At 36.2% G+C, this 19,583-nt stretch overlaps 1 protein-coding gene across 1 annotated transcript; it reads left to right on the forward strand.

Annotated features, from left to right (window-relative positions):
• Positions 1–2,882: 2,882 nt before the first annotated feature.
• Positions 2,883–18,759, forward strand: LOC121460677 (transmembrane protease serine 11G). The gene is made up of 10 exons (XM_041671125.1): positions 2,883–2,950; positions 3,914–4,035; positions 5,347–5,465; positions 6,957–7,024; positions 7,649–7,809; positions 12,994–13,032; positions 13,718–13,889; positions 14,874–15,133; positions 16,823–16,965; positions 18,598–18,759. The coding sequence occupies exons 1-10, from the start codon at positions 2,883–2,885 to the stop codon at positions 18,757–18,759; spliced, it is 1,314 nt and encodes a 437-aa protein (XP_041527059.1).
• Positions 18,760–19,583: the final 824 nt, after the last annotated feature.

Raw genomic sequence — 19,583 nt, forward strand, 5'->3', positions numbered from 1 at the left:
ATATCTCAAATTTGGAAACCATTTTATCTGATGGAAGAATCTGTAGGGATAATCAGGGCTTTGGTAGCTTCCCTAACTGCTCTCCGAACTTGTAATAATCTGTACCCACAGTGCCACCCAAACTCCAATGTCCTAGACACCAGTGTCGCCATGTATCTCCTTCTCTAGTAGCTCCTCCACACCTTGCACCCCATGAACCAGCCTGCCCGGAAGGCTCCCTCGCTCCTTCTCTGTGGAAATTTCTTGTGTGTGCTTTCGCAGCTGCTTTTATAAACAAATGCCCTGGTGAAGAACAGCAATCAAATAACTCAAACTCCAGAGTCCTTGCCAGGTTTCAGCTGCTGCTATACAAGCTCTTATGTTTACAGTAAGCATTCATTTTGTCTTTGTGACAAACCTACCAGGAAGAAAGCACCACACACTGAAACTGTACGATGGTATAAAAGACAGCAGGAGGATACTAGGCTAAGAATTCAAGTGTGCTAGCTGCATGCCTACATTTGAGACCATCATGCTGAGCTCCTCATTTAAACCTTTTCCTATCATATGGCCTCTGCTGGCAAGGAAGAAAAGTCTTTACTCTTCCTCTATATTATTAAGTGACAACATTTTTGTGAAGTAAGCATTTAATGATATTTGGAAGAAAGAATAGGCAGTAAGAGGTCCATGTGGAGGGACAGGATCTGAAAAACGACGCTTGGTAAGACTGTGACATTGAAAAACACGATCAGTGTGGAAGAGGGTGTTGTTGTTTGTTCATTTTGTTTCTGGCTGTTTTATTTTCTTAAATTCTGCTCAGGCTTGGTCTAAGAAACACCTGCTTATTAGACTGTCTAGAAAACAAAATACTTCAGGTTTAAATGAAATCAGGGAGGGACTGACATGAGGAGAGTGTTGATGAATGGGTAGCTTTTGTCACCGGTGGGTCATGATGACATTAGAACCACAAGGACAGGGTCACCTGTGGCTCTCCCTTTCGTTGTGTATTGGAGCTATTGTTAAAGCTCAGTGTTCCTGTATTACAGTGAACCTGTTTAGTCATCTCACTGGGATAGGCTAACCAAAATTAAATGTTTTAAATTGGAGGGATTAGGGGAGGGGAAGTGGGAAGCCAAGAAGGAGAAAAGAGAATGTCATTCAGTGTTTTTTTTGAAATAATAGAATTGGTTATTTTTACTTAGACTGCAGGTAATGCTCAATTTCATGTCTCATCTTCCCAAGGATGAAGAAAATAATTTGCTGTAAAACTCTGATTCTAAGTTATTAATGATTTATTGTTTCATAACACATTATTTCATTTAGTAAGAAAGCATTTACCAAATACCTATGAAGGACAAGCTTCTATCTGTCTAGAACAGTTCTCATAATGAAGTTAAAATAAGGTTAATACAAAATTCAAAATGAAGAGTCATGTTACTTACAGGAAATCAAGAAATAAATATTTTCTAGTGAGTTTGCGTGGTTAGGAGAATAAACTCTCATGTGAGGCTCAAGCATGAAATGGTAACTGAGTCAGGGACTAGGGGTAGAGTAATTCAACAACTAACTCTTTTGCCCAGATCCACGCAGTCCCCCAAAAGCCAGCAAAGAGACTGAGTCCCATATGTAAAAGCAAAGAGCCTTTATTTTGTACAAGTTTGCAAACTCGGTCTCTCAGTGTGTCCAACATATCAGAATAATCAGAGAGTCCCGAGCTTCGTTAGAGTTGGGTTTTTATAGTAGTAAAGGTGGGGGTGAGGGATTTCTAAGGTTCAGGACCCTTGTTTGGTTGACATTTGTCTAGGGGTGGCCTGGTGAGTGTGTGCTGGAAGGTGATCCTATCTACAACGGTTGGAACGCTAGGCATTTCCTTTGAGTGCTCTGTTCTTGGGTGGTGCTCAGGTAAAGTTTGTGGCCCTTCATGCAACCAGGTATTGCTTCAGGGTAAGCTACTAAGATTCAGGCCTCCATTAAATTTATCATAGCTGAGCCCTACACTGGCAGGTGATAATGGTTGGGAGAACTTCCTTTGGGTGGTCTGTTTCTATTTAGTTTATCATAGCTAGCTCCTACACTAATCATATCCATTTGAACACACATACACACACACACACACACACACACAAACACACACATATATACACAGACACGTATATTTTTGTCACACAACAAAATCTTTATAAGAGAGTTTTCTGCCAGGTAGTGGTGACACATGCCTTTAATCCCAGCCTCAGGAGGCAGAGGCAGGAGAGTCTCTGTGTTCAAGGCCAGCCTGGTCTAAAAGAGCTAGTTCCAGGACAGGCGTCAAAACTACAGGGATGCCATGTAGCAAAAACAAAAACAACAAAAATAACAACAAAATTCTATTGCTAATCCAGAGAGGAAAACAAAACAATGGGTCCATCTCTCTCAAGTTTTGAAGACATTTTAGACATTATAGTCTCTGAAAGAGAAACACTAACTTTTCTATAAAATTTCTTCAGGATTCAGGTCTGGAAAAAATGGCTCAGATGAAAAAAAACAAAACAAAACAAAATGCACGCTCTGTGCAAACCTGAGACTTGGAGTTCAGATTCCAGACACATTGTCAATGTCAGGCATAGTGATTTGCCAATGACGTCAGTGTCAATGCCAGGCAGGCATAGTTGCTCACCTATAATGTCATTGCTAGGTAGGCAAAGGGGCTCACTCATGATAACACATGAGGTGGATATTCTAGGTTCTCTTTTGTACTGTAGAGACAGCTCCATTCCCTCCAGATCATTGCTGCCCATGGTAGCTATTCAGCTAATCCCTTCAATTTGTTAACTGGGACCCCTTTATGCCTCTCCATGACCAGGTACCTATTCCAGAAAAAATAATTCCTCTTGTTCAAGGGTAGGTTGTACAGAACAAGAACCAACATGGCAAACTTTCAGAATCGTGTTCCTGTACAGTTTCTCTATGCATTAGCTCACCCTGGACAGCTCATGTCAGTGTCCTAGTCCCCGTTCTGTGATTGCTCAGATTTTATCTTCACACAGAAGAACCCGACACTGGGATGGGAAAAGGTTATCATAACATCCTGTTTCCACGGAGCTTCGTACCACCTTCAGACACTCACTGTGATCAGAAGCATGGGCTCTTCGTCATGTTTTCAAGCCCCTGACACTATTATTGTTCTATTCTATTCTGCACAAAACTATTATGATGTTCTATTTCCTTGATTATATTTGACCTTATCCTAGTAACATCTTTGGTTAAAAACAACAACCAAGAAAATACCACATAGGTCTGAATTGTTACAACCCTATGTAATATTCATTATACCAAACCAGAGTTCTGAGTTCCCATTTTTATATTTATTTGTTATATTGGCAATTTTTTATTTTGCTAATTATTCTTCATCATAATTATCTTCTTTGCTACTTTGACTGAGTCCATTATAGTTTCATCTTCCTTATATTCAGTACAAATTACATGTCCTAATTACATGGTTTACATGTAAAACTGAAAAAAAAACAATCAAAACAACAAATCCAGTAGACTAAGTCTCATTTCTGTTCCTCTCAATAAACTTTGATAATCTATGAACTGCTGTAGTTCTTTATGTGTGAACAACAACCCAAATGCCATTCTTTTCAGAGATTCATTGTTATCTGAGGCCCATCAATTACATTTGTGATATTAGATCTTGTACCAAACAAAAAAGAAGAAAAAAAATCATCATGGACCAGAAATTATATACAGTAGTAACCTCTGTATAATGTTGCCTGTTTAAATAAAAAGTAAGTTTGATTTTTGTAGTATTTTTCTTATATTGCATTAAATATATTCAAATGTTGTAAAATACAATATAAACCAATTATGAACTTCAGAGAGAAATCATTTGAATGTAAAAAAATAATAGCCTTAGGGTACTCACTCCTTTTAATGTGCATTTTTCTTTCAAAAGGCCAGGGATTCTGGGTAGAAGAAAATGTTCCTGGAAACCATGGATGGTTGCTCTTACTACCACGGCTGTTTCATTGGCTTTAGCAATAACCATTGGGCTCCTTGTTTACTTTTTGGTGTATGGTAAGGTCACATTTTATTGTATTACTTCGGAAATTTGAAGAATGAAAACATATATTTCTAAACCTTAACATTTCTCCAATTACAGAATAAAATTTTCATTAGAATAAATTTGAGCAATAATAATCTTTAGTGTAAAAAATCATTTCTAATATTCAAAACCTGATGCTATTCATGTTATACCATTTTTTGAATAGCACAAAAAGTTCACATGATATGTTATTTATGGTGTGATGATATATGTATGCTAATAGTAAAATTTATTACAGTAGAATTTTTAAATTTGGTGTTAACCTAAATATTATGACATTAATTAATTGCTTAGTATCTTAAATTGTCACTTACTATGAAATACCACCTATAATAAATAGGTAGTGATTGTGCCAGAAAAAAATGCAACTATAGTGGTTATAAAGATATATGATCTTAAAATGGTTAGGGGAGATACTAGCTACATCTATTGGATATTTAATTTTCTGAAGTGCACTGATTATATGACTGTCAGTTTGCTTAATGTTTCTATAATAAGATGCTTCATGAAACTGGATACTTTATCAACAAAAGAGGCTTCAGGTAACAGTGATAAAGGTTAGTTTGGATGACTGCAACAAACTCCATCAAAACAGTTGATGTGAGATTCCCCTTTGTATGCTCTGAATATGTTTTATTACCATTTGTTAACAAAAAAGCTGCTTTGGCCTATGGCAAGGTAGAATAGAGCTAGGAAAACTAAACCGAATGCAGGGAGAAAGAAGGCAGAGTCAGAGAGACACCATGTAGCTGCCGAAGGAGAAAGATACGACTGGTAAGAAAGATCTCACCAGTAGACCACAACCTCATGGTGGTGCATAGATTAATAGAAATGGGTTAATTTAAGATGTAAGCTATATTGGCCAAACAATATTGTAATTAATATAGTTTTGGGTGATTATTTGGGTCTGGGTGGCCAGAAAATGAACAAACACTCTCCGTTTACAAATACAGAAGATAGCATTATGGGAGGAGTGCGTGTCAGGGCTGAGTAGACCCTGGATCACATGGAAAGACAGAACACAAGAGACAAGAAGGAACACGACTTTCATAAGAATTAATCACCTGTAAGGACTAACCCACTGTGTAAAGCCAATATTAATCTCTGGGCAATCATGACAGTCAGCTCCTCCCCTCCCCACTTGTCAGATTCATGTCGCTCAAAATTATTATATGGAGGACTGAGCTTCCAGCATAATAATCTTCAGAGAAAAATTATGCATTTTTGACTTCTTTCGCTCAAAGTAATTAACAGAAGTTATCCATCTCTGTTCTGCCTTTCAGATGAGAAGACTTATTACTACCAGGCCTCCTTCAGGATTCCCAGCATTACATATAGCTCAGATTTGTCTATAGAACAGTCAAGACTTCGGATAGACCTGAAACAAAAACTCAGCAATGAGGTAGATCTATACTTTGCTACCACCACCATTGCTGCCCTGAAAGTATATAATGTGGAGGGCAATTGAAGAAAACACCTGATGCTAGCTTCTGGCCTCAACACGAATTCATATATACATATACAAGCGTTTGCACATGTACATGACCTGCTAAACATGTGAATATGCATACACACCACAGCGGGAAGCCAAATACGATGTAGAGAACGTTGCTAGTTTATAAATGATACAATGCGAGTCAGATTCAGTCTCTGCTGCAAAGTTTATTAGTTTATTGACTAACACACAGTACTAGTTGCAAATAATGTAAACATTTTCTGAACAGTTAATATGAAAACCAGTAACTAAATTTGATTTTGTGTATTTTCTGTATAAAATTTAAGTGATAACAATAGTCTATATGTGTACATGAATGCATATATACCCAGAGCATGCCAGGTTCCTAGGATAATAATTTTCAGTGACTTCAATGTTTTTTATAGTAGATTCTCTAAATATTTAATATATAATATACATATTAAATATATATAAGGATATATATATATTAAACATGTATAAATAAAAATGTTTCCATAAGAAATGCTTCTAGATATGCTATAAAGAAACACGTGGCCACTTGTTTTACTAACAGTTATTGATCTCCTGAAGCACATCTCCCCAGTCTGTCTAATATAACATCACATGACATTTCATTGAAGAGGACTTTGTAAATTAAATGATGAGTAAACAGCACTAGTCTTATAGAGCTCATTTCACTATTTGGCAGCACTACTGAGATTTGTGCAACTACATGCTCAGACACAGCTTGGTCAAGGTTAGCTTGACCAAATCAGCTTGATGAGTCAATGACAATAAATGGGCTTGCAAGAACTGTCATCCTGTTGCCATTGTTCCTGCTTTGTTAAGAAATAAGTTGATCTGGGATATTTTACCATCGATGAAGTATTCCATATAGTATAGCCAAAATAGTACATTGTGGCATTCATTGACATGTTTTATTCTAAGTAAATATTTTGTACATTTCTTCTGATAAATAATCAAGTTTGTGGAAGTACCTAACTGTGTGTGCATCATCCTCCCAACACCAATGTCTGAAGGATCAAAACTTCATGTAAAACTGTTTTACCAACCCTAAAAATTGATCTTTCCATCACACTCAGAAACTAACATGACTGAGTTTCGAGACACGGATGTCAAGTTGATGATGAGTCCATGCATAACAACCTTACACAGTCTCTGGGCTCCAATTCCTGCTTTTGAATTGTCTACCTTAATTCAGCTCTCTGTGCTGTTCACCTTCAAACACACATAGAAAGTTCTTCCAATCATGGGAAGGGTTATATGACAACAGGATTATACTCAAATGAGCATCTTTGAGATAACTATAAACAAACATTAAAGTAAAGGACATTTTGTATCACAGCAACCTTTAAATTAGCATTTTTAAATGTACACAATTAATACTTAACAAAGTTCTCTTATATTCTTTTTCAGATAGATGTGATTTTTCACAGATCCAGTTTAAAGCATCATTATATCAAATCTCAGGTTGTCAACTTCAGGTAACCACAGTTAATAAATTCATATAAGGGAAAAGCAACTATGTACTGTGCAATTATTCTTAACCTGATTCCTTTACAGACAGGATGTAAAGACTTTACATATACCAAAGAAAAGCTAGCAATTTCTTCTCACAATGCAATTGCTCCTATACTGAGCACAGTGGGAGAGTTTTTTGAGTAATCATGAAATATGTTCTTCTCTTCATCCTTTGAAAAGACAAAAGATATTTCAATAGAAAATTTCTTCAATCTTAGTTACTTCTGTTGATTTTACTTGTTTTATAGTAAATACCTACTAGAAATATTTTAAAAAACAAAAGTCTATATATATGTATATATAGATATAGATGTATTTATACGTGATAAAAATACAAAGTTTATTTATAGATGGTATAAATACAAAGTCAGATTTATGATTTTCCATTCTCCATTATGATTAAGTTTTTTAAGCTGAGGGTAATCTAGGACTTAACATCTGTGTGATATATAAAGGAGATAATCATGACAATAAGCTGCATGGAGTATTTTTTTTCTAAAAGCTACAAGCAATGTTGAAGTACTAATAGTATAGTATTAAGAATAATTACTAGACCATTGCCTTACATTGGTGCCTTTCTTTTTCAGGCCAAGTAATGATGGTTTGAAAACAGACATACTGATTAAATTTCAGTTTCCCCGTAACAGTGTGGGCACTTTGAAAAGACAAGCTGATAGCATTTTGCACAAGAAGTTGCAATCCACCCAGAGCTTCATGAAGAGAGACACTTCATTACCTAATCTTAGAGGCAAGAAAGACACTCTTTTCTTCTCACAAAAGCTAACACTTTTAATTATCATCTGTCTCCCGAGAAAGCTTCTTTATTTCACTATAAAACAAAACCGTTTTTATTCTGGGTCTCTGAGTCACTAATGAACAACTTCTCACTCATTTGGCACCAAAGATTATCTTCCCTTGGTTGGTATGAAAATAATTATAAGAACTGTATGATTACCTAAATATAAAAATATTTTTTTCTCTTATTAAAACAAACCTTGGCAACATTTTTAAATTAAGTAACAATGTTTGTGGTATTTAAAATTAGCCTGACTTCTACTATTGATACACTAGATCTAAATCTCTTTTATTTTGGCAAGAGTTTCCCCAACTGAATATAGAATGATGATATGAACAAAATAATCATAATATGTCGGGCACAAACATGGTCTAATTGCAAGTGGGGTTCATTTTAGATTAACATATTCTTCCTACAACACACAAGATATACTTGACCTGGGACATAGAGTGAGCTGAAAAAAAAAAATGCCAAACCCTGTTAGAATGTATCTCAGCCATAGAAAAAAAATTAAAAAAAATAAAAAACCTATCTCACTTTCAACACAGACATAAAGAGGTAGTTGATAAATATTGAGTATTTGAGATTTTATTTTTTATTTTTTTCTTGAGTATGTGAGATTTTAAAAAGGTCTTTATAATTCTCAGACAGCTGCTAGCCTCTAAATTAACTTAGAAAATTGTTGTATTTAATTAGAATTTTTAAAATATGAAATGAGATTGGAAAGCCAACAACAAATTACAAGTTACCAGTATATCTTCCCCCATTACTTTTCTCCCCAAAATTGTTTGAGAGAGTGAGAGTGATTTTGATATATCAAAAAGAAAGTTATATTATAGGTTTTGCCAAAGTCATAAAGAAGAGATTTAGTGAGGGCACATACATATCTGAGATACATTTTTATTTTTTATTGATTTTTATTGAGCTCTACATTTTTCTCTTCTCCCCTCCCTACCTCTCCCCTCCCCTCCAACCTTCCCCCAAAGTCCCCATGCTCCCAGTTTACTCAGGAGATCTTGTCTTTTTATTTATTTTTACAAGTGTGTGTGTGTGTGTGTGTGTGTGTGTGTGTGTGTGTGCAGGTGTTCATGTGTGTATGGGTGGAGGGAGCAGGGAAGAAGGGTACACATACCTGTGCTTCTATGTGGCTGTAGAGGCCAAACATAAACATCAGACTTCTTCCTCACTCAGGCACTCTCTACCAGGTTTTTGAGAAGAGTTCTCTCTCCAGTGAATCTGGAGTTCACTGACAGGTAGACTAGCTTAAGCAAGCCCTGTCTATGCTTTCCCAACTCTAGGGATACTCTGTCCTGCCTGGACTTTTAACATAGGTGCTAGGTATCCAAATTCCAGTCCTCGTGCTGTGTGACAAATACTTTACCACCCAGGCTATCTCTCAGGTTGTCACTTTCAGAAATTTAATTTTTATTTTGAACTCCTTTTAAGACAACTATTAGAAACTCAACTTCCTTATTACTATAGTAATCCCATCCACACCACATCCCTTTATCAATCCCTACCACACAGCCTCCCTATATTAATCACACTATACTCACCTCCTTCTACCTTATGGGATATTGATGTCCTTCACAAGATTGCATCCAGACCTCCATCATTGTTGATCCATATAGACATCAGCTAATCTGTTCCCTAACAGAACTTCAGTCTCCTGTCTAATTAAGTTATTTCACACACACACACACACACACACACACACACACACACACACACACCTGTGCTCCACAGACTTGTTTAAGAATTTCTTTGACTTTTTATCTTTTTTCTTTCACAGCATACTATGCTTCCTTGGGTGCAGGAAATGTTTGCGCTACTCAGTGATGCACACTCATGCTGAGCTCAGCACTGGGAGGGGATTGGATCTGGCAAATGTTTGCCCTATAATTCTGTAAGCTAATTCAGTTCCTTGAAAGTGGGTGAGATACAAAAGGAGTCTCTTAAAAGTCAATTTCAGACTCATTCTGTTCTCCTTAATGTCTATTTTCTTTACAGTTTCATTATGATGACTCTCATTACTCTACCCTATTGGAGTTTTCTCATTATTTGAACCTATACATTTCTGTCTTTAACAATTGTGAGGAATTTTCTTATTTGCCTCCATTCTAGAAAGTCACAAGTATCCATGTTCTATAAAGTATCCCACAGACACCAAAGACTTTGCTTACGTAGGTCCATTTACTCTGCTCTTAAAGCTGAATAATTCAGCTACTGTCCTCAGGTTCACTGATGTTGTTTTTCAGGTTCACTGATTCTGTTCCCATTATCCATCTGCACTAGGAATATCATCAAATCAGTTGGTCTGTTATCACTGCTATTATTTTTTTATATGACAGCAATTTTTTCTCATCCCTATCATTTTCAATATTTTTTATTATTTCTACTGCTTTGTTAATATTTTTCTATGTTTCACTTATTACAAGATCATTGATTGTGGCAGCTCTTCAAAATCTACATCAATTATTTCTAACATTCTAGATCTCTCAGAATTAGCATTGGTTGTTTGTGTTCTCATTCAAATTGCAGATTTTCTATCTTGTTTTGTTTCATTTTATATGAGACTTTGTATATTCTTAACATGATAGAGTAGGAGAATCTTAATCCTGAGTATTTTTTTCCATTTAGCACACATTCAATCTTGCCTACATTGAGAGTCTAAATTCTTGCCTACTTCTGCTATTTCAATGGTGGTTTAATCTTGGAGATTCTTGCAACACTATGCTGTTTTGCTGCCTGCTATTCATGGCTATAGAATGTGCTTCTCTGGACTGCCCTGTAGTTTCATACTCTGTCCATGGACCTGGATCTCCTAATGCCACTGAGTAGAGACAGGAATCTACGGATGTCTCCACAGATGGTTAGTTTGTCCACCAGTGTTTTGGTCACAGCAGGCGAACTGGGATGGTCAGGGGATTCCTGGTGTCATTGCTTCTGGAGAATCGACTTACAGTAGATGTCTAGGTAAATCTCTATTGTCCTTCCCTTCTTTTAGTATGTTGCATAGGAAACTTGGACATTTCCTGAGACTTTTTTCTTTGAACTTGTTGACGGCCACTTTTTGACAGACCTTTCTGATCCCTAGTCTAGGTTATAAGTAAAATTAAAAGAAAGGTCACAAAGCCCAGCCCTTTTCCTTCCTCAAATTCTGAAGTCTTTCACCATATTGTCACCTTCTTTATAGCTTTGAGAGTTCTTTTACTGTAGTAAATAATTTTGACATCACATCTCTTCTACAAAATTTCACAGTATTGCTATATGATAAATGCAGGTCTCCCCATGCACTGTGTGTGTGTCTGTGTGTGTGTGTTACTGTGCCACAGCTCAAACCTAGGACCTTCGGCATGTTAGGTGAAATACTAACACTCCAGTCCCCCCATATACTTTAATAAACTATATATTACTTAAAATATCTAATATAGCATAAATTATATGTAAGTACTTGGCATTTAGGGAATATAATGGAAAAATACAAGTCAGATTCAGTGTTTTGCAAATATTTCTGACTGAGAGTAAGTTAAATCCACTGATGCAAAATTCACAAATGCAGTGAATGGTTGCATTCACTATTACAGTAGCTGGTTGCATTTACAGAAGAAGAAAAGAGAAAATTGAGTCTGAACAATCTTGGCCCAGAACTAAAGTTTTACAATATTTCTATCAGAAAAGAAGAGCACATCTATTGAATCGTGCCTCTATATGAGACATAGCTCCATCACAGAGGTAGATCAATATTTCCTGAGTAGATGATAGATATTGGTTTAGGAGAAAGTTGTTAATAAGTTACAAATTAACCATAATCCACTCACTGAGAATTATGGCCTAATAGAGGGTAGGACTAACGTACAGATGACTTTCATGTGAAGGACGAACTGCCTGACCTTGAGACTGATTGTCAACAAGTATTACATCATGCTTCTGTAGACTTGTATCATGGTATCACTACAAAGATATTATACAACACAGCGCATATCTTATAGAACTCAGTAGACTATAGGTCATAATGGTTATTCATCTATTCACTCAGCAACTATGCTATTCAATTTAGGAACTGAAATCTCTGTACACCTAGAATCAATATTCTAACCGAAAGGAGAAAGTGAACAAACTGGGCAGCAACAAATGATGCTGTCCTGATAACGACCTGAGACTTCAGTTTGCTTTGTCATGGAAAGAACTGTGAAAGAAGAAATCTTGAAAGTTGAGGTCTGAAAGACAGGAAACCCTGCAGGGAAAGGCCATGGGAAAAGCGTTCTGATGAAGCAGGCAGCTAGTTGATTAAAGATTGCCAACAGAAGCAACACCTGAATACAGTTAAGACCTTGAAGGTCAAGGAGGAAGAGCAGTTCAGTGTGACACTTGAGGACATAATAGGATCCTGGCCACCTAGGGCCAGTTAGAAAATCTACATTTATTTTAAGGGCTAGGGAAGACATGGCGAGGGGCGGGGGTTACTATTGGCAGAACTGAATTCTAAGGATGTTCTATAATTAACTTCCTAACAGGGGTTCCAACTCAGTGTCCCTTGAGACTGATCTAAAGACCTGACCCTGAAATGCTAGCCAGCTTTCATCTCAATATACTTGATTCGAATCTCACTACACATACTGGCATAGAGAGCAATACAGAGTATATCATTTTCACGTTTTATCTGTAAGTAAAAATGAAAACATGTTAGATGCAGGAGGAATTTGATACAATAGGAAAAAAATCTATGGGCCAATCCTAGATACCAGACGTTGAAGATGGTTTGTATACCTGTCCTAAACAGCTCCATGCAAGTGAAGCCAGAATGAAAGGCTTCTACACAAGTTGGAGGACACAGGTAAAAATAGCTCTACACACCTAACTTTTACATCAATAAGTTGGTATGACATTAATCTTTCAGACAAATAATGTCTGTCTATGACAATGATTTTATAATCATATCAGGATCCTCCTGAAATCCATGTGAAGTCAGAATCTTAATTCATATTTAAGCACCCATTTTCATGGCTTATTTTATTGACTGTCTTCATTAGTTCATTTTTTTCCCAATCTGAAGATTTCATACCATGTAGGCATTGTATTTTAAATTATAACACTTATGTTACTGAAAAATGACCTTGATTTCATTTTTTCCAGAAATGAATGCAGCGCAAGCTGAGAATATTCTAAACAGTGGTGAGTCCAAGAATGTCACTGATATGTTATTAAATCAAAGACTCAAACTCACAACACTTTGGTCTTTATCTGCATGTATCCCATTTCTCAAATACCTACAATATTTCTAAATGGATATGTGACTTTTAATTAATGAGAACATTACTAACAGAATTTTTATGAAATTTTAAGCAATATTTTCTTTTAGTAGTAATATTCACTGCTGACCTCCTTAACAAATTCCACAAGTGTTTCCTACTTATTTTTATTTGACTTATTCATTAAAATATAAATTTTCATAGATTTAAATGAAACCTACTAACTATGTTATGTAAAATATTATCTATTTGATAGATTTTAAAATATTATGGCCGTAATTCATCTACAATAATTGTCAACTATCACTGGAGTAACCTGTTATGCATAACAGGACTCAGAAAATATGAAAAACTAATATCAAAGGAAAGTTACTTTAAATACACTAAAATGAAAGTTAACTTTTAATTATTAATGATTTCATTGAAAAATATGTATACTCGGTCAACTTGACTATCCATCATCCTCATGACATTTACTGTTAATTTTAATGAATATTTTCAAGGCAAAACACATCATTAAATATTTTCATGCTTAATTTTGCTGAAGACATCTAGATACATTTACAAGTCTCTGCAAATAACCATGTTATTTTTGTTCTGGCTGGCAGATTGTGGCTTGGGGATGGAGTACCCACTTACAGCAAGAATTGCTAATGGCAAACCTGCAGACAAAGCTTCCTGGCCATGGCAAAGCAGCCTGCAGGTGGATGGTATCCACCTCTGTGGTGCATCCCTGATTGGCTCCCAGTGGCTCCTGACCTCTGCTCACTGCTTTGATACGTGAGTCCTCAGGTTGCTCTCTTTGAAGTCCCAAGCATCTCTGCTTCTCACATTCATATTCCATAATTCCTATCTCTTTTTCATCCTTTCCATGAATCTTTTAGTCCCTTGTTGGCAGGAGTAGAAAAGAAAATCAATTACTGAAGAATAGGGCAAAGAATAGATTGCTTTCAGTTCCAACTGAATGTATCTTTTATAGTAATCTCAGTTTTAACTAGAAACAAGTCAACAGTGAAGAAAAATCAAGTACGCTCACCAGTTTTCCTGAAATAGATTGATGTTTTCTTTTAGTGCCATTAATTATACCCCAACCTAAACTAACATCTGATATTCTACATGAATATTATGGGCTATATGTTTATATCCTTTGTACACTGTTAAATATTTGACATATTTCACTGTTGGAGAAAAAGAGGAAATATGATAACCCTAGTGAAATTCAAATAAAATGGGGGAAATATTTTGGATAAAATGCCCAATGGAAAAAAAGTCATTAAAAAATAACATATGTCTACAAATTAATCTTTTTTCTGAGCCTCTATCTTTTTTCTCTCTCTTTTTGTCTATATCTTCCTCTCTATGAACCTATGAATAAAAATTTATTACTGTGCATGATTATAAGTATGTATGAGTATTTACAGAAATATATGTAGATGATTATATGTAGTATTTTTATTTTCTTCAAATAATATATTTTGTATATTATTTATATAAAATAGCAGTAATATTTTGTTTCCTTTAAAATGCATACTCATTCTCAAAGAGGGTAACTAAACCTACTTTTGATAGAATGTTTCTTATCAGCTATGAAGCAAATTATCAGGATGGGAAAGTCTAAAAAAATAGTGGGAAAGTCCAAATCAACTATGATTTTAAAGAATTTGCCTGTCCCCCACATTTAAATCCCATTGCTCATCCAGAATCCTGGGCAACTTTAGACCAGAAATGAACTCACCGTGTTTGCTTCTTTTAATTTGTGATCAGTTACAAAAACCCCAAACTGTGGACAGTCAGTTTTGGGACAACCCTAAGCCATCCACTGACGACAAGAAAGATAGCGTCCATCATTATTCATGAGAACTACGCAGCTCACAAGCACGACGATGATATTGCTGTGGTCAAGCTCTCCAGCCCCGTCCTGTTTTCTGAAAACCTGCGCAGAGTCTGTCTCCCTGATGCTACCTTTCAAGTCTTGCCGAAGAGTAAAGTGTTTGTCACTGGATGGGGAGCTTTGAAAGCAAATGGTGAGTATATCAGGAAAAACAAGGATTCAAAAATGCAAACCTAAGTTGCTCCTGCGTGGAAATTCCCAATCAAATAAAAAATATGAAGTATAAATCAAGATAATCCCATGACAGTCACAGCAAAAAACTATGAAAACTTTAGCTATAAATAGTACTCATATACTTATATTTGATATAGTGGTTAAGATAGCAATATATAGACAGTCATTTTATAGACTATACTTTCATGCTCCTAGAACTTTGTTTTCAGTTTATCAGAGCATATTCATTCAAATATCCTTCTTTCTTTCCACATATTTCATATGTAGGGAGTCGGTTATGTCTCTCTGACTCATAGAATTTGCAAGCACTAATTATGATAATCCTAGAGGGCCACAGTGCTAAACCGAAAGACTTGTTCCTGCCTGGTATTAAATATTAAATGGGAGCCTGGGACCCATGTATCTCTGAAGTTGGTAACAATATCATGTTGAGACATATGGCATTTTGTTCCATTAAATAATACTCAAAAAATAGCAAGCACAGCCTTTTAGAAGTAGGCATGAGTTTTGGGTTCCTATGTTGCTGCTTCTCCTTTTCCTCCTCCTTCTCCTCTTCTTCTCCTTCTTCTTCCTCCTCTTCTTTCTTCTCCTCTTCCTTCATTTTTTATTGAAAATGGATTTTTCGGTCATATAATACATCCCAACCACAGTTTTACCTTCCTTTCCTCCTCCTAGATTTTGCCCCAATTTCCTATCCACTGATTCACTACTCCTCTGCTTTCCTTTAGGAAAGAGCAAACCTCCACGAGACAACAGCCAGGTTTCTTGCTAACCCCATACTGGCTCCCTCTATCAAGATATCTCTTTTCTTCCCTATGAAGGGTTACCTTGCTCAGCCTAGATACAGGTGGGAGGGCCTTGGTCCTGCCTCAAGAGATGTAACCAATTTTGTTGACTCCTATGAGAAGCCTCAGCTCTCTGAGGAGTGGATAGTGGGTGGTGTGAGGAAGCTGAGGGGAGTAGGAGGAGAGGAGGGAAAGGGAACTGGGATTGACATATAAAATATAAAAAGATTGTTTTAAAAACAATTTTTAAAAAAGTTAAAAAAAAGAGGGGAGACAACAGCCAAATAGGACAAGACATAATAAGACAAGACAAAAGCCCTCATATAGAGGATGGGCAAGGCAACCCAACAGAAGGAAAAGAGTTCCAAGAGCAAGCAAAAGAGTCAGAGACATACCTGCCCCCACTGTTAGGAGTTCAAAAAACACCAAGCTAACAGCCATAGCATATATGTAAAGGCTACTAAGTCCCCAATTTCTTAATTTTGCCAATTCTTCTCTTATAAAAAGAACAAGAATTTCATATGAATGACATTTTTAACTGAAGCAGTAAATGGAAACATGAAAACAGAATAGCTTAAAACAGTATTACATTCAAGTAAATGGCAATTTTGCATTACAGTCAATGCAAACGAATCAAGTAATGTGGTTAGTGAAAAAAGCATAACAGGTTGTGCTCTTTTTCTATTTGTACTGATGTTGTTTTGAACAGAAAGCCACACCAATTTCATCGTACACATCATCCTTCTCATGAAGCAATTGGATCCCATAGAATGAAACGTGATTCTTGATAATGCTAGTCTTTCGAAATGATTTATAAATTGGAATTATCTAGTTTCTCATGCATTTATTGTTTCCCTATTTAGGTCCCTTTCCCAATTCTCTCCAAGAGGTTGAAATAGAGATCATAAGTAATGATGTATGTAACCAAGTGAATGTGTATGGTGGAGCTATATCATCAGGAATGATATGTGCTGGGTTCTTGACGGGAAAACTGGATGCCTGTGAGGTAAGTATACTCTAATCCACAAAAACTGACTCTACTCGATAAGGATGAAATCATTGATCACAGAGTGATGTCATTTAGCACAGTTCCATGTAATTAGCTTGTGGAGGACAGAGGTGTGAAGAGGGACTGGAGAATAAGACATACAGCTCCTTATGAAACATCATATTGAACAGAGCTATCAAAGCAAGGTTTTCAGTTGAAAATTAGAACTCTTGGTAGAGATCAGTAATCCAGCCTGAGAATAGAAAATAGGCATGAAGCCACAGAATCAAGGCTCAGTCAACTAAACTTTGAATATCTCATTCCTATTAACTTCAAGCCACAGTGAGACAAGATCTGGTAACCTTTGTAATTAAATAACGTATGCCCAAATAGAATTACAGAATTGGGAAAAATGATTACCTGTAGTCACTCCTTTAAACTTAGTATATAACAGATTATTTTTCAAATTATAGAAATAGCATTTTCTTCATACTTAAAACAAATTTATTGCAAGCACTAAGCATTTAAGCACATTATAAACTCCAAATATGGCTATTTGAAGATCTAAAAATAACTAATGAATTAAAGATATGACCTATAGCATTTGTGACTGGGCACAAGAACTTAGTGATTTCTTGAAGAATTAATATTGGCTCTGATAACTTGGCACATGTGTGACATTTTTTGTGTGCATGCATATTTATTGACCTGACATTGGTTGCCATACAATGATAATAAATATACATTCATTTATTCAGCTATTTGTGAATCACAGGTTACTACAGACATTGCTGAAGGAAACTGAAATTTAAGACAAACACAATGAGTTTACAATTTCATTAGGGCATGGGTTACTAAAACAAAGGAAGAAAGTCAGGGTTTAGCTACACATTCTAGAATACAAGGTATCTTTCCAAATCCCCCCTGAGAAGGAGAAGCAAGATGTGTATCCAACATACAATGGAATCACAAGACTCAGAGACTAAACATGATCTACACAGGAGCTGACATTCTCAGCTCATTGGCTTTTACTTCCTTTTACTGGCGGTGGTAAGAGCTTGAGGAACGCAATTGTAATGGAGGCCTGAGGGAAAGCAGCTGAGGAGGGTTGCCTTAAGTCAATCAGGGTATTCATGCTGTGCACCAGACACTGGAAGAGACTAAGAATAGGAGGAATGTGGAAAGGAAGGAGCCTCAAAGTTGCTTCAGGAGCCTCTGCCTCCTCCAGACTCTACCATTTCCCTCATTCTAAGAAATTGTAATAAACTATCACAGGGTAATTTTTATTTCTGGAAAGGATAAAGTTATTACATAAAGATAAATTTTAAATCTTTTGTTGAAATCTTATGTTAAAGGTAACTGAGATTAGGTCTTTGAAGGTGTTTACTGGGGACTTGCCATAGCCTTTCATTAATAAATACTGCACATTTGAGAGAGCATTCCAGAACACTCTTCTACTGATTAGTAAGAGTGGAACGATGTGAAAATCTAATTTAAACCAAGGCATCACTTCTACCTAGTAGGATTAAAGAAGCTTTGTGGAAAAGTAGGAGTGTTCGTTTCGGATATGGATTTATTAGACAGGAGCCAATTAGTTTTCATTTCGGATACAATATTTCCCACATTGATTATATTTCCCTTCTTTTCTAGGGTGATTCTGGAGGGCCCCTGGTCATTCCACACGATGGAAATATCTGGTATCTTCTTGGCATTGTTAGCTGGGGAATCGACTGTGGAAAAGAAAACAAGCCCGGAATTTACACGAGAGTGACTCATTATCGGAACTGGATTAAATCTAAAACTAACATCTAATGCCACCCCTTATTCAAACTGGAGTGTCACACACGGCCTCCGGCAAATTTCATTCAGTGTTCATTACCGGGAACATGGTCATCTAGTTCGAGATGCAAACGATCATGGTGTGGTGACCTTAAATCAGAAGGGGACAGACTTTCTTCCGCATTACTGGAACGTTTCCACCAACCTTGAACAGAAAGGATGCTGTCTGCTCCACAAAGCATCTCATTACCGCCCTACTCACCTCTGTTTTCCTACTTCATATTTTTTTCAATTTACAGTAATCGGGAGATTAACTAAATACTAACTGCACCGCCACTCTCTGCTCCTCTCCAGACCCTTCTCTGGTGTCTCCATAGTTTTGTCGTCTTCATAGAAAATTCTCTTTGGCAGTTTGTTGTTCCACTGACTAGACGGACCAAGTTACTCAGTCTAAGCCGATGGTGACAAATGATGGGGCAAGCACTAGACCAGAGACTGGGACTTGGAGACGGCATTGAGCAGATTCATTTCCCTTCATCTTCAGATACGTATTGAATCTTTCCCTAAAGCGTCGTATTTATATTTGTACATATTTTATTAGACAATTTAGCTGACGTATATTTTGAAGCAGTGGGTTTTTTAATCACATAAAAGATAAAAAGTGATATTTTTGGCGCCCTTTCATGAATAAAATGCAAATGGGCAAGAGTCTAATAAGTTACTTTCAGTTCCATATCTAAAATGAGAGATGTTGCAATACTTATACAAATTTATTTTTTCAATTGTACTTTATATTATCTTAATTCATTTTATTTAACTATTTTTATTTTCAACCAGATTTAGAACAATTAAGTACT

This window comes from Microtus oregoni, unplaced genomic scaffold, assembly GCF_018167655.1.
Source record: "Microtus oregoni isolate MIOR12 unplaced genomic scaffold, Mior012 000021F_ref0000039, whole genome shotgun sequence".
Classification (NCBI taxonomy): Eukaryota; Metazoa; Chordata; class Mammalia; order Rodentia; family Cricetidae; genus Microtus; species Microtus oregoni.